The 13,396-nt window shown below is 44.0% G+C and overlaps 1 protein-coding gene and 1 non-coding gene across 3 annotated transcripts in view; both read left to right on the top strand.

Moving 5' to 3' along the window:
* Nap1l4 (nucleosome assembly protein 1 like 4) overlaps positions 1-13,396 on the top strand; it is a 34,275-nt gene that overhangs the window by 11,676 nt on the left and 9,203 nt on the right. For both annotated transcript variants that reach the window (XM_038337367.1, XM_038337377.1), the window contains exons 4-11: positions 394-493; positions 2,802-2,943; positions 3,086-3,172; positions 4,924-5,055; positions 6,340-6,411; positions 8,200-8,339; positions 11,096-11,241; positions 13,205-13,227. In XM_038337367.1, the coding sequence (XP_038193295.1) occupies positions 394-493; positions 2,802-2,943; positions 3,086-3,172; positions 4,924-5,055; positions 6,340-6,411; positions 8,200-8,339; positions 11,096-11,241; positions 13,205-13,227 (842 nt within the window). The remainder of the gene's footprint in view (positions 1-393; positions 494-2,801; positions 2,944-3,085; positions 3,173-4,923; positions 5,056-6,339; positions 6,412-8,199; positions 8,340-11,095; positions 11,242-13,204; positions 13,228-13,396) is intronic.
* LOC119806106 lies at positions 7,042-7,168 on the top strand. Its single transcript, XR_005284137.1, has one exon. It is a non-coding gene; the product is annotated as a small nucleolar RNA SNORA54 (small nucleolar RNA).

Raw genomic sequence — 13,396 nt, 5'->3', positions numbered from 1 at the left:
AATCTGTATCTGAGCTGGGAGTGGGGACTGTGTAGTCTTGGCTGTCCTGGAACTCACTTGTAGACCAGGCTGGCCTCAAATTCGAAGATCCACCTGCCTCTCCCGATTGCTGGGATTAAAGGCATGTGCTACTACATCTGGCTGAGAATGTGTACTTTTAAAACACATTTGTGGTGGATTAATTTAGCCCCAGGGCTTCATGTGCCAGGTAAGCATTCTACTATTGAGTTATAGCCCTGGTTCTCTTGTGGTTTTTTATTTTAAGATAAAGTCTTGCTTGGCATGGCATTTCCCTGCTCGGCCTCTTGAGTAGGTAGGGTGACAAGCCTGAGATCCATGTTGGTGTTTGGGTTCTTGGCTGCTGAATAACTCTGGTGTCTTTCCAACTCATAGAAAAGCTCACAGACCAGGTGATGCAGAACCCACAAGTGCTGGCAGCTTTGCAGGAACGTCTCGACAACGTCTCTCACACTCCTTCTAGCTACATAGAAACGTGAGTACATTGCCAGTGAGATGTCAAGCAACAGAACAAACATCCATGCCTCAGAGTAGGAACAAGTATGGTTTTCATTTCTCAGGATCAGCTAGCTCATCTTGTCTACTTGGTGATGCACAGTGCCACCTTGTGGATTGTAGAGAACTGAGCTAATAAGCTTGTGCTGGTGGAGTATTGGCTAACTGCAGGACACCTACACCTTTACCGTTGTTAGGAGGTCCATGTTGTGGCCTTGCTGTACAGTAGAAATGAGATGCCTACTCTGGGCAGCACTTCTCAGGGCTTCCCTGTCTGCCTTCTAGAAGAGATGAGCCATCTCAGATTCTGAGGCATAGTTGCTACAACTGGAGGAGACACTGCACATTTCCTTGTGTCCATTTAGAGGCCTTTCTGGCTTTAATTAGTGGATACAGCTTGTTTTTGTCCTGTTTTGCTTCTCTTATGCTGGGTTGAGTCCAGCCTCTAATGCACAGGTACCTTATATGTAGTTGTTGTTTTGTAGAGTAGGTGTAGTGAGGATGGAGTCAAGGAGCTGAGAATGATGTCTGGTTTTCTGGCTATTGTAAGTGTGCATATGGAGTGGCATTTGCTCACTAGGAAAGCACAGGGTTGTGACAGCTTGTGAGCACAGCCTCACATCTGTGTTGGTTGGCCTTGAATGGTGTTTGGGCCAGCACTGGGTGTTTATATGGACTCTGCATTCAGATTTTCTGTGAACAAGTTTTAACCTAGGGGCGCTATTTTGGGGGATTTTAAGTAATTTTATAAAGTTAAATTTTTTTCTTTTTATTTGTTTTTTATTGGTTTTTCGAGGCATGATTTCTCTGTGTAGCCCTGGGTTTCCTCGAACTCACTCTAGACCAGACTTGCCTCAGAACTTAAGAACTACCTGCCTTTGCCTCCTATGTGCTGGGATTAAAGGCATGCGCCACCACTGTCTGGCATGTTTTTTTTCTTTTGATTTTAGGAGTGTTCATACAAACAAAATCTGGAACAGGCAAAGAAACTCTTAGCAGGTGTGATTAGAGGAAATTGTATGTGGGTGTCTGTAGACTTCATGTGTCCATGTAGTTTTAGATAACCAAAATCAGGGCCCGTGTGCCTGTCAGCTTGCCTGTGTCTGGTCCTTGTCTGTGATTTGGCTTTTGCTGTCTATTATTTCATCCTGTTGTGTACATGGAGAGGTTAGAGGACAGTTTGAAGGACTCGATTTTCTCCTTCCATCTTGTGATTCTTAGGATCTTAATTCAGGTCATTCATTATGCTTGGCAGCAAGCCTTCACCCACTTGGCCATCTCTTTGGTGGGTTTTCTTTATTTTAAATTATGAATACATATGTATGCACAGACATTTGACTGCAGGTGCCCATTGGAGGCTATAGGCATCAGATCTTCCAAGAGGTGCAGTTTTAGGTGGGTAAGCCATTCAACATGGGTGCTAGGGATTGAACTTGGGTCTTCTGTAAAAGCAGCAAATACTCATAAATGTTGCGCCATCTCTCCAGCCCCAGTCTTTGTTTCTTTTAGAGACAGAATGAATCTCTTGTAGCCCAGGCTGGCCTTGGATTCATTAGTAGCCAAGCCTAGCCTTAAATAACTGACCTTCTACATTGACTTAAGATTAGAGGTACATGATATCATGCCCAGCTCCCTTCTCTCTGTGTGTGTGTGTTTTCCTGGAAATTGAACAAGGACCATCTGCATGTTAGGTTAGTGCTTTACCTGTGACTACACTCTTCCTCCTTGGTCTCTGTGTAGCCCAGAATAACTCCTGCTACTCTTAACTGCTGTGGCCTTCTACTTGGTGGGATTGCAAGTGTACCCAGCTTCCTTTGGTCTGTTTTCATCACCAGTTAGGTTGGGACAAAAGAGCAGTTTTACAAACTGATCCCCTATTTCTGCTTTTGATATGAGATGACCCTGTTTTTCCATCTGGCAGTTTGTGTCTTTTCTGGCTTCCTTAGTCCCTCCCTCCCTTGCTCCCTTCTTCCCTTCCTCCTTCCCTCCCCTCCCCTCCCCCCTTTCCCTCTCCTTCCCTCTCTCTTTCCTTCCCTCTCCCCACCCCCTCAATATTTTACAGAGTCTTTCTATGTATCCCTGGCTATCCTGGAACTTAAATAGACCTGGCTGGCCTCGAGCTTACAGAGATCCACCTGCTTCTGCTGGAATTAAAGGCGTGTACCACCTGGTTTGACAGTCTAGGCTTGTTTGCATGTAGGGTTTTAGCAGCTCTTTATAGTCAGGGTGTCTGTTTATTTGCTGGTTGTTTGCTGGCACTCAGTGCTTTATTTCCCGTTGTCTTGTAGTTTACCCAAAGCCGTCAAAAGGAGAATTAATGCTCTGAAGCAGCTCCAGGTGAGATGTGCGCACATAGAAGCCAAGTTCTACGAGGAAGTTCATGACCTGGAGAGGAAGTATGCAGCCTTGTACCAACCTCTCTTTGACAAGGTGTGTATCATTGATGTGTTTGCCTCATGTGGTCGTTCCTGTGGTGTGAGACACAGTACCTTTCAGAGTCCTGTGTAAATATCTTAGCTTTTGAGTTTGCAGAGAGCCTAAAGTGCTGATGGACTCTTGGCTTTTAATGCAGAGAAGAGAATTCATCACTGGTGACGTGGAGCCCACGGATGCAGAGTCAGCGTGGCACAGTGAGAATGAGGAAGAAGACAAGTTGGCTGTGAGTTTCTGCTGTGGAATGTTTAATCCTAGTTACTTTTGTGGTATTGGAAGGTGAATTCAAGGCCTTGTTCTTCTACTCATTGTTTCTCTCAGCAAAGCTTTGTAGAGCAGTCCTGCAGTTGTTCCCTTCTCTTTCACTGGGTGCATGGTTCCTTGGTGACACTCTGAAGTCTGAGACAGTGCTGTTGGTTATCATAAGTGAGTTGCGGACCTTTCTCAATGGTTAGGCAGGCAAAAATTGCTTGTAGAGCCAGACATGATTGAACATGCTTCTGATCCCAGCACTAGAGAGATAGGCAGATTAATATCTGAGTTCCAGGCCAGCCTGGTCTACATAGTGAGACCCTGTCTCTAGAACAAAACTTAACTGTAGCACCAGTGAAAGTCTGAGCCCAGAGGAGGTAGAAGTTAGCACTGGTGAGAACTGTACATGTTCCCCCTTACTAGGGAGTAGACACACGTGGATGGGGACCATCTGGAGACTTCAGGCTACTCAGCTTCACTCTGTCTCTAGACCAGCAGGTAGGTGAGTGACCAGCATCATGATTTTGCATTCATTTTCTGTGACAGTCTCATTCAAATGCCATGTAAAGTTCCAGCATGGTGCAAAGTTAATTTTAACTTCTGTCCTGGTTTGTTGCTTTTTTAAAGGTACTAGGGATGTAACACAGAGGTTTATAAGCAAAATGCAGGTTCTCCATATCTGAGTCACACCCAAGCCCCTGTCAGCGTAATTTTGTGGTTAGATAATAGGTAGCTTTGGTTTACTAGAATTCTTTCTTAGGGATCTATTTGAAATATGTTTAATTTTTGTGGCTATATGGCTTTTTTTTGTTTTTGTTTTGTATCCCTGCCTGACATGGAACTCACTGTGTATATCAGGCTGACCTCAAACTCTGAGATGGCATATGCTACCACACAGCATAGCTGTGGTTCTGTATTAGTTTGCTCCGTATGACCCATGAAAAGCCCATTTTGGTGGTTTAACAGTCTCTTCATTTTGCTCCATCATAGACTGTTGTAACAAGCAATCAGAATTCACTTGGTTCAACTTCCTTTGATTGACTTTCTTCCTGAGGCTATGTTACAAACAAGTCTCTCTTCCATGGTGCTATGTGGCCTTTGTGGTCACAATGCTGGTGTTTACCCAGTACTTACGTGCTCTTTCTCCTGGGAGCTGCATGCCCAAATTACTGAATAGTTTTCTGATTACAATGCTGCTGCAGCAAACAGGTTTTCTTGGGGTTTGTTTGTGACAGGCTCTCATTATAAAGCCTTGGCTGACTGGAACTTGATCTGTAGACAAGGTTGCTCTCAAATTTATGGTAGTCCTCATGCCTCTGTCTCTCAGGTGTTGCGATAATAGGTGTGTACTACCACTCCTGGCTTGAACTAGGGCATTCTCCACCCTTATAGTAATCATATGGATATGACTCCCATGTGTGTGTCTGCTCGAAGCTATTGTAGTGTTCATTGTATGATGACAGGAAGCTCACCAAGACAGACTGGACATTCTTTCACAAGTCTGACAGTTTGCCACCTTTTCCTTTTTCTCCCCTTGATAGGACATTTCATTGTGAAATTACATGTGTACATAGTGCCATGAATGCCCTTTCCAACTCTGTCGTTTGGAGACACACAGAGGGAAAAGGAAATGTGTGATAGACCCTGAAATAATGTCTTTCAGTAAGACTGAGCTGTGTGTAAATTTGTGTTTTCAGTGACTTTTGTGTTTTGACTCTTTTGTAGGGAGATATGAAGAATAAAGTAGTTATAGCTGAGAAAGAAGCAGCAACAGCAGAAGAGCTGACCCCCAAAGGCATCCCTGAGTTCTGGTTCACCATCTTCAGAAACGTAGATATGCTTAGTGAGCTGGTGCAGGTGAGGGACTTCTGCCTGGTGGGTACGAGTGGGAAAAGATTGGGGTGATACACAACTCCTGCAGTATGTTGAGGGACTCGCCTTACTTGCTTACTTGGGTGCTGGGAGGTCCTTTTAGGAGGATGAAAGGTCTCTTCTTGGGGGCTGATCCCTAGGGGAGTAGTCTTTGCTGGAGAGACTGCTTTCTCTTTTGCAGTTCTTGGCAAGCTGACAATTCTGTTCACACCAAGCTTGAGAGGCAGTCTCCTGCAAAGTCCAGCACTACACCTAAGACCTTGTTCAGATTATTCCTGTGTGAAAACAGGGAGCTGGGGGAGATTGTTACCTCCATATTAGTTCTCATTTGTGCCAGTTAGATGGGTGATAGGCTGCTAGGTATTCAGATCGGGTGCATAGTGTGAGGCATTATCAGTGGAGAGCTCCATGCTCCGTCTGTCAGCCTCAGAGATGTGACTCCTTTTGGTGTAGCCTGCTTCCAGAACTGTCTTTGGATTTTTTTTCTTCTTTTAAATAAGTACTAAATGACCTCCCCTTGCTGGTTTGGTTTTATCCTGTTATGTCAAAAGAACTTAAAATTGGGAAGGTAACCTTTAGTGGGCTTAATTCCTAGAGCTTTATTCAATGCCAATCTCAGTAAAAAATTAATAATCTACACCTTTCACAAGTGTTTGTCATTTTGAGGATCCAAGTCTTTTCATTCCTTTAGCTTTTTCTCATGCTTTCACAGTGACTATTGCTTAGACTTGTACTATACAGCACAGGTCTGTACAGTACAGGTGTAAGCAATAGTCATTGTGAAAGCATAGAGCCAAGCAAGTCGTTAGCTCCTGTATGTTAGGCTTCGACATAATCTGTGATCTTTATAGAAGTGGCATATGAGATTTGGGATATTTATTGTCACTAGTGGATATTGTGCAGGAAGCCCCACAACAAACTTGAGCCATCTCTTTACCACCAAGCCTTTTGCCTTGTCATCTCAGATGCCAGAAATCTTGGTGACACTGTGCCAACTTTAGTGTCAAGTAGTAGCAGGAGAACATGGGGCTTTCTTACAGCCAGCATTGGAGGTAGCAATGGTGCCACTCTAGAATCAGGTGGCAGCTGATTCTTGGCATGTTGTTACTGCCACCAGAGATACATAATGAACAGATGTGCATTGCTTTCTAGAAGTCAATACTGGACAAAGACAGAATTCCAATAGGGACAGTTGCCCAACATCTAGGACACTTACAACTATGACTGCCATGAGTTGTGGGCTGTTGTTCAAGGTTCTCTCTCTTTTAGGAATATGATGAACCAATTTTGAAACACCTGCAAGATATTAAAGTCAAGTTTTCAGACCCTGGACAGCCTATGGTGAGTACTGACCAAGCTCCTTCTTGATCGGCTAAGGTGCAAAAAGGTGTGATTCTTGTCATTCAGAGTTAGCAGTCTTTGAGCATGTGTGCTCATCAGACTTCTCTTGGTGCTACTGTTGGCAGTGTGAGCTGGACTTTTGGCTAATAACACAGACCATATCCTTTCCCAAGGCCGAGGAGTCAGCTGGATACAGACTGGTGACTGCTGGCCTGTGGTTATCACCTGGTCAGGCTTCAATTTAGTTGCTAGATTTTCTTTTGTGGAGATGATCAGCATATCATACTTTTCCCAAGTGTCACGTGGAGGTAGCAGGATGTGGTGGCATGAGTTTATAATCCCGGGAGGGAGGTAGATTACTTGAATATGGTCAGGACTAGCCTGAATCACAGCAGTGAGATCCCTTTTTAGAAGAATTAGGAAGAGCGTAAACAAACATGAACAACAGTAGTACAGAAATCTAGGTACTAAGGAGAGTGACCTGCTGGGTTTAACCTAAAATAACCATTAGTAGATACGACTGAAAACTACCCTAACATGGCTTAAAACATGGGAGGTGGTCTGGCCTCTGGGAAGATGGACTTAACCTAGAATGTGTGGGGCTGGTGCTGAGTCTGACCCTCTCCCCAGGAGCACTGTTCGTAACCTGTCAGTCTTGCTGTAGTTGGCGGGTTCCATTCCAGTGCTACAGGATTTCCAGTGACACATGACTGATTGGCTGGCTGGTGGCTTTCAGTTTCAGGTCTTGGAGACACACGTGCTATGAGAGGCTAAACAAAGGATCTTGAGAGGGACCTAGATCTTCTGTCCTTTCATCTTTACCCCAGGCTCTGGTATACAGATGGAGATAGGCCAGTGTGGGTAGGAATTCTTTATCCACAGTCCTTCAGGGGCAGCCGTGCACATCTGTCTTTGCTTTGTGAGAGGTGACATTTGGCTGTTGTTCTGAAGATGGGGTCATGGTTAGGAGGAACTTAGGATGCTTGCTGCCTCCCTTGGTCAGGGGCTGCCCTCTTAACTCAAGTGGCTGGAGAAGGTCCCTTCCTACCCAAGGCTCTGAGCTCTTGTCTTTCCTGAATAGGCAGTGTTGAGGTTCTCTGTGGTTTTTTTACTTTCAGTTCATCCAAATTCAATTGTTATACTTTTGCTTTCATATAAATCTTTTTATTATTGTGAGATAGGGTCTTGCTGTGTAGCCTGGGCTAACTCAGAATATAGAGTAAGCTAGCTTCAAATTTGTGGCCCCCTCTTGCCTCTACTGCCCAAGTCCTTGGGATTACAGGCATATGCCCAACCTTGACTGGCTGGTTTTCATTTGTTTTTTGTTGTTGTTTTTTCCAGACACGGTTTTTCTGTGTAGCTTTGGAACCTGTCTTGGAACTCACTCTGTAGACCAAGCTGGACTTGAACTCAGAGATCTGCCTGTCTCTGCCTCTTGAGTGCTGGGATTAAAGACATGTGCCACCACTCCCAGTTTTGCTTACTTTTTTTTGTTTGCATACTTGTGAGTTGTCTTTTTTTTTTTTTTTTCTTGCTGCCATGTGGTTTTGGTATACCTATTTTTCTGCAAGTATTGTCTCCTGTGTGCTCTCTTGAGTACTGTGCAGCTTCAAGGGAGCATTTGTCTCTGTCCTCTCTCACCTCCTTCCATGAAGGATCCTGCAGAGAGGGAGGAGAAGGGTGGGGCTGCCAGTGCCGATTTCAGTAGGAAAGTCTGTAGCCATGAGATGGTTCCTTAAGTTCTGTTTGCAGACATTAGGTAGTTCTGACACTGCATCTTTGCTTCAGTCTTTTGTGCTAGAGTTTCACTTTGAACCCAACGACTACTTCACCAATCCTGTCCTGACGAAAACATACAAGATGAAATCGGAACCAGACAAGGCTGACCCGTTTTCTTTCGAAGGTCCTGAAATTGTGGACTGTGATGGGTAAGAACATGTCTTTCTAAAACAAAAGCAGTAATACTTTTAGAATTTCAAAATGAAGACTCGGGTGTAGGGGATGCATGTTCAAGGTCAGTCTAAGCTGTACAGCAAGATCTGTGTACAACAAAGAAAAAAGATAGAAAATGAGAATGATATTAAAAATTAAAAAAGTCTTAGGTTGTTAGAGAGATGGCTATGCAATCAGGAGTTCAGACTTAGTGCTCATATAACAAACCAGGCATTCTATAACCCCAGCTTTGAGAGGGCAGGGGAAGAAAGATTGCTGGACTTGTGAGCTTTCAGCTTAGTCAAGAAAACATTGAGCCCCACATCCAGGATACTCTGCTTCAAAAGAGATTTAAAGGCATGCCACTATCACCCAGCAATAATTAATAATATATATGTATAATATATATACATATACATACATGCGTCACTGCGCGCACACACACACATACACATATATATTTAAAAAGTCTGTCTTGAAGTCCAGATGCACTTTCAGGCTTGTGCTTTCTGTTTGAAAGGACCCGGGCCTTGAATTCTCTAGACACTGTGATTGAAGGGATTTTGTTGTTTACAAGGCAGGTTTTTCTCTGTAGCCTTTCCTGGCTGTCTAGAACTCACTCTGTAAGACCAGGCTAGCTTCAAACCCTCAGATTCACAGAGATCCTCCTGCGTCTGCCTCCCAAATGCTGGGGTTAAAGGTAGGTGCTGCCACCGCCAGACTTATTTGTTTATATCATGTGGCACTCTGGAACTGGAGATTTAGCACAGGACCTTTACACGTAAGACCAATTGCTCTACCACTGGATTGTGTCCTCAGCCCCAAGTTTTAAGATTTATTTTTATTTTTACTTTGTGTGTGTGAATGTTGTGTCTGTATGTGTATCTGTGTACTACATTTGTGCCTTGTTCACAGAGGTTGGAAGAGGGCATCAGATGCTCTGAAATTGGAGTTAAAGATGGTTGTGAGCTGCCATGTGGGTACTGGGGAGCAAATCTGTTTTTCTTGTTTAGCCCACCTTGAAGTGGTTTTTTTGTTTTTTTTTTTTGTTTTGTTTTTTTTTTTTTTTTGGATTGTTTTTGAGACAGGGTCTCATGTACCTCTGGCTGGCCTCAAACTTGTTTTGTAGACTAGGCTGAGCTTAGAGTTCCACATGCCTCTGTATCCCAAGTGCTGGATTAAAGGCTGTGCCACCATCGTACCCAGGAAAGCCCCAGAATTTCTAAGAGCATTAATATTTGTTAAGTGGTGAAATTTGATGCAGGTCACAGCCCAGTGACAGCTTTGGAATTTGGAACTGCATCTGCCACCTGATGCCTGTCAGTTTTAGTTTCTAGGTCACTTGGTAGAGATGCAGCTTAAATTTGACTCCTATGGGTATGTCTCAGTTTGGGAAATTGACTGTTGAAGAGCCAGCTCAGCATGTTACTGTCATTAAATGATTTGGGCTTCATTAAAATCCCACTTGATTTAAAGGCTTGAAGTAATTAGGGCTAGGGAACACATTTTCCGGAGGACAGTCTGTCTTGTGGGAGAGGTGTTGTAGGAGACTGCTTGCTTGCTCTTGGCTGCCCAGACTCCCAAAATAATCACCCAGAAACTATTAATTAAATCACTGCTTGGCCTATTAGCTCTAACTTCTTAGTGGCTAACTCTTACATCTTAATTTAACCCACTTCCATTCATCTGTGTATTGCCACGTGTCTGTGGCTTACCAGCAAGATTCTATCCAGCATCTGTCTCTGGTGGGGCTACATGGCTTCTCTATTGACTCTACCTTCTTTCTCTCAGCATTCAGTTTAGTTTTCTCCGCCTAACTTTTTTATACCCTGCTATAGGCTCAAAGCAGTTTCTTTATTCATTAACCAATAAAGCAACACATATACAGAAGGACTTCCTACATCAGAGAGGGCTTGGCTTTATCATGTATTCTTGAGCAGACATCATTCAGATACCACCAGACGTGAGAAAGTAGCCCCTCGTGTCCTATTTACTTAGTTGACTCCTGAGTTGAGTACTTGAGTGTTGACAGATATTTCTGTCCTGCCTGGTCCTGCAGCCATTTAGTCTCAAAGAAACACACAGAGATCTACATTAATTATAAACTGGTTGACCTATTTGCTCAGACTTTTATTAACTAATTTTTACCTCATAAATTGGTCCATTCTTGTCTGTTAGCCATGTGGCTTGGTACCTTTATCAGTGAGGTGTTCTCATCTTGCTTTCTCTGCATCTTGGCAACGATTGTAGACCTGAGCTTTCTTCTTCCCAGAATTCTCCTGTTCTTGTGCCCTGCCTCTACTACTTCCTGCCTGGTTTCCCCACCTATACTTCCTGCCTGGCTACTGGCCAATCAGTGTTTTATTAAAAGTACAAGTGACAAATCTTTACAAAGTACAAGACCATTGTCCCATAGCAAGTGAGTGTGGTAATCCTCAGTTTGTTCAGAGATTGCAGGTGATGCGCTCTTGAACATCATACACACTTGGCAGGGTCTCTCACCAAATATACATTTCAGAATCCCTGTGGAGAGAATGCTGTTGTCATTTCAGAGTTGTAAGGTTTTTGAGCATTGGTTACTCCAGGATGATGGGACCGAGCTAGCTTTTGTAAGCTTTGGGCTTTGGGTTATTTTTCTTGGTTTCCAGGTTAGTGGTGTCAGAAGTTCCACAGGGCTATGGTTCCTCCTTCCTGGATAGTAGTGGGATTTCTCTTGGGAGCAAGTGTCTATAACAGATGCCTTGTCCTGCAGGTGTACAATTGACTGGAAGAAGGGAAAAAATGTCACAGTCAAAACCATCAAGAAAAAGCAGAAGCACAAGGGCCGGGGCACCGTGCGAACCATCACCAAGCAAGTGCCCAATGAGTCCTTCTTCAACTTCTTCAGCCCCCTAAAAGGTGGGCAGGGTCAGCTCAGTGTGTTATGTGAAGTTGTTCCCTCATGTTGGCTTAGTTTCTCAGGAATTGTGTGTGCACCTCAGGAGAAGATCCCTTTCCTGAGCATATGGAGGGGAACAGGCCAGCTTCCTAGGCAAGAGGCAGGTACAGTCTTTAGGACCTTTCCTGGCTCAAACCAGTCACAGTGCAAAGCTTCAGAATCACCTGTACAGCTTCTTTTTCCTATGAATTCATTTTTTCTTAGTTTTATACAGTTTAATAGAGCACAGGGATTTATTTAATTTCTATGTGATAAACACAAGTACATAGATTTACAGTTTTTAAAGGCTGGGAGCAAAACTGCAACACTGAAGCTTTTTGTTTTCGAGCTATACAATGAAGATGAAACCTTGAGCCTTGTAAGAATTATTGCACTCTTGGCTGTTCTGAGAAGGTTTTTTGACAGACCTTTTTTCAGTATTGGAGCATGGGTATGAAGGGACAGGATTTTGTCATCATTTTCCATGAAGGGACCGTCATTGGCTATAAATGTCCATCCCTGCAGCCAAGGTCAGCACATTCAGAGTTATGTGTGCAATGTTAGGTGGGTCCCTCGCTGGATCTGGGCACTTGACTTGGTTTTGTCCCATAACTCACTGCTGTTATCTACTAAAATGCCCCTCATGGGACAGTAGGGTGTTACTATTGTAATGGCCATTTCTATGATTTCTTTGAACCGAGAAAATACAAAGTATATTGATTTTTGTAAATAAAAATGCCCATAAGCTTAGTGCTCAAGTTTCCTGTGTAAGGAAGTTCCTTTTGGAGGACACTGATGTGTTGAACCAGGCTGGCTCTGTGGAGCTCAGGTAAAAGGATTCTTGAGCCTTCAAGAGTCAGTTCACTGAGCATAGTGGTGCACTGCACACCTTTATTACCAGCATTTGGGAAGCAGAGACAGGAGGATTTCTGTGAGTTCAAGGTCTGCCTGATCTACATAGTGAGTTCCAGAACAGCCAGGGCTACATAGTGAGACCATGTCTTGAAGAAAGATGGGAGAGGGAGAGAGGGAGAAGTTGGCTTCTTTGGGAATTTTCTTACCTGTTTTTAAAGCATCAGCGAAAGTGGGATTGATACGCAGACATGATGTTAGCCCATTCAGTTTCCAGTCTGCATTTTCGTCAGGCTGCACATAACAGGATCAAGAACGAAGGATGGTGGCAGGGGGCGGGTTGATCTAAAAGGGAAGTGCTGGGGTGCTTGTCCCTGGGAAGTTGGGGTTCTAGCCCTCAGACCCTGTGCCTTGCCCACATGGCAGCAGTCTTGTGCAAAGTGCTCATACAACCAACGCTGTCATTGCAACAATGAATGATGCCAGGCTGTGACACTAAATGGTGTGAGCTGTGTGAGAAGTGCTAGCACCACAGGTTGAACAGAGGATTGGATTAACTCAGCAATAGCACATTGCTAGTCAAGATCTAAATCATCTGTCAGGTGATGGTTCCTTTAGCTTCATGAAGTATGTATGACAAGAAGCCCACATCTCCTTTTGGACTGGTGAATGTCAGCACCATTCTGATGATCTTGTGTGTAGACAGACCCTCATGGATGAATCAGCCTTGACCAGCTGTACTCCCTCTGCAGGGTTGTCAGCCAACTGCACATTCTTTCCTCCATAACAGATAGGCATGTACAATTCAGCATTTGTACAGTGCACAGGGTCAGCCTACATGGCAGCAGTTCACAGACTGCCAGCCTAGAACAGCTGGTTCACCTACTTTCTACTCATGCTTCAAACACTCGACTTTTTTGACCCCACAGCGTTCTCTAGCCGAAGTAGTATATGGGGCTTATAAAATTATTTACAAGGTGCCATGGTGCCTCATTGGGGTCTGACAGAACTGTCTGCCAGCTGGGTTCCCTTCAGTGTGGACGTTAAGACGTTGGTTGCCATTGTAATGTGTGTTGTCTTTTCTTTTTCTAGCCTCTGGAGATGGAGAATCTCTGGTAAGATTTCCTGAATAGGCACTCTGATCCCTTCCTGCTCTGTTTCTGTAGTTGAAGTGAAGTCAGTATACCTTTTGCCTGGGGAGAAATGTTTGGTTTTTTTCATGCTTGTCCTTCACTCTTCACTAGAGACCCCAGTGTCCCTACTCTGAAACGTGGACAAATGACA

The sequence above is a fragment of the Arvicola amphibius genome, chromosome 1 (assembly GCF_903992535.2).
Source record: "Arvicola amphibius chromosome 1, mArvAmp1.2, whole genome shotgun sequence".
Classification (NCBI taxonomy): Eukaryota; Metazoa; Chordata; class Mammalia; order Rodentia; family Cricetidae; genus Arvicola; species Arvicola amphibius.
The sequence above is the reverse complement of the archived record's forward strand: the minus strand, read 5'-3'. Positions and strand labels throughout refer to the sequence as shown.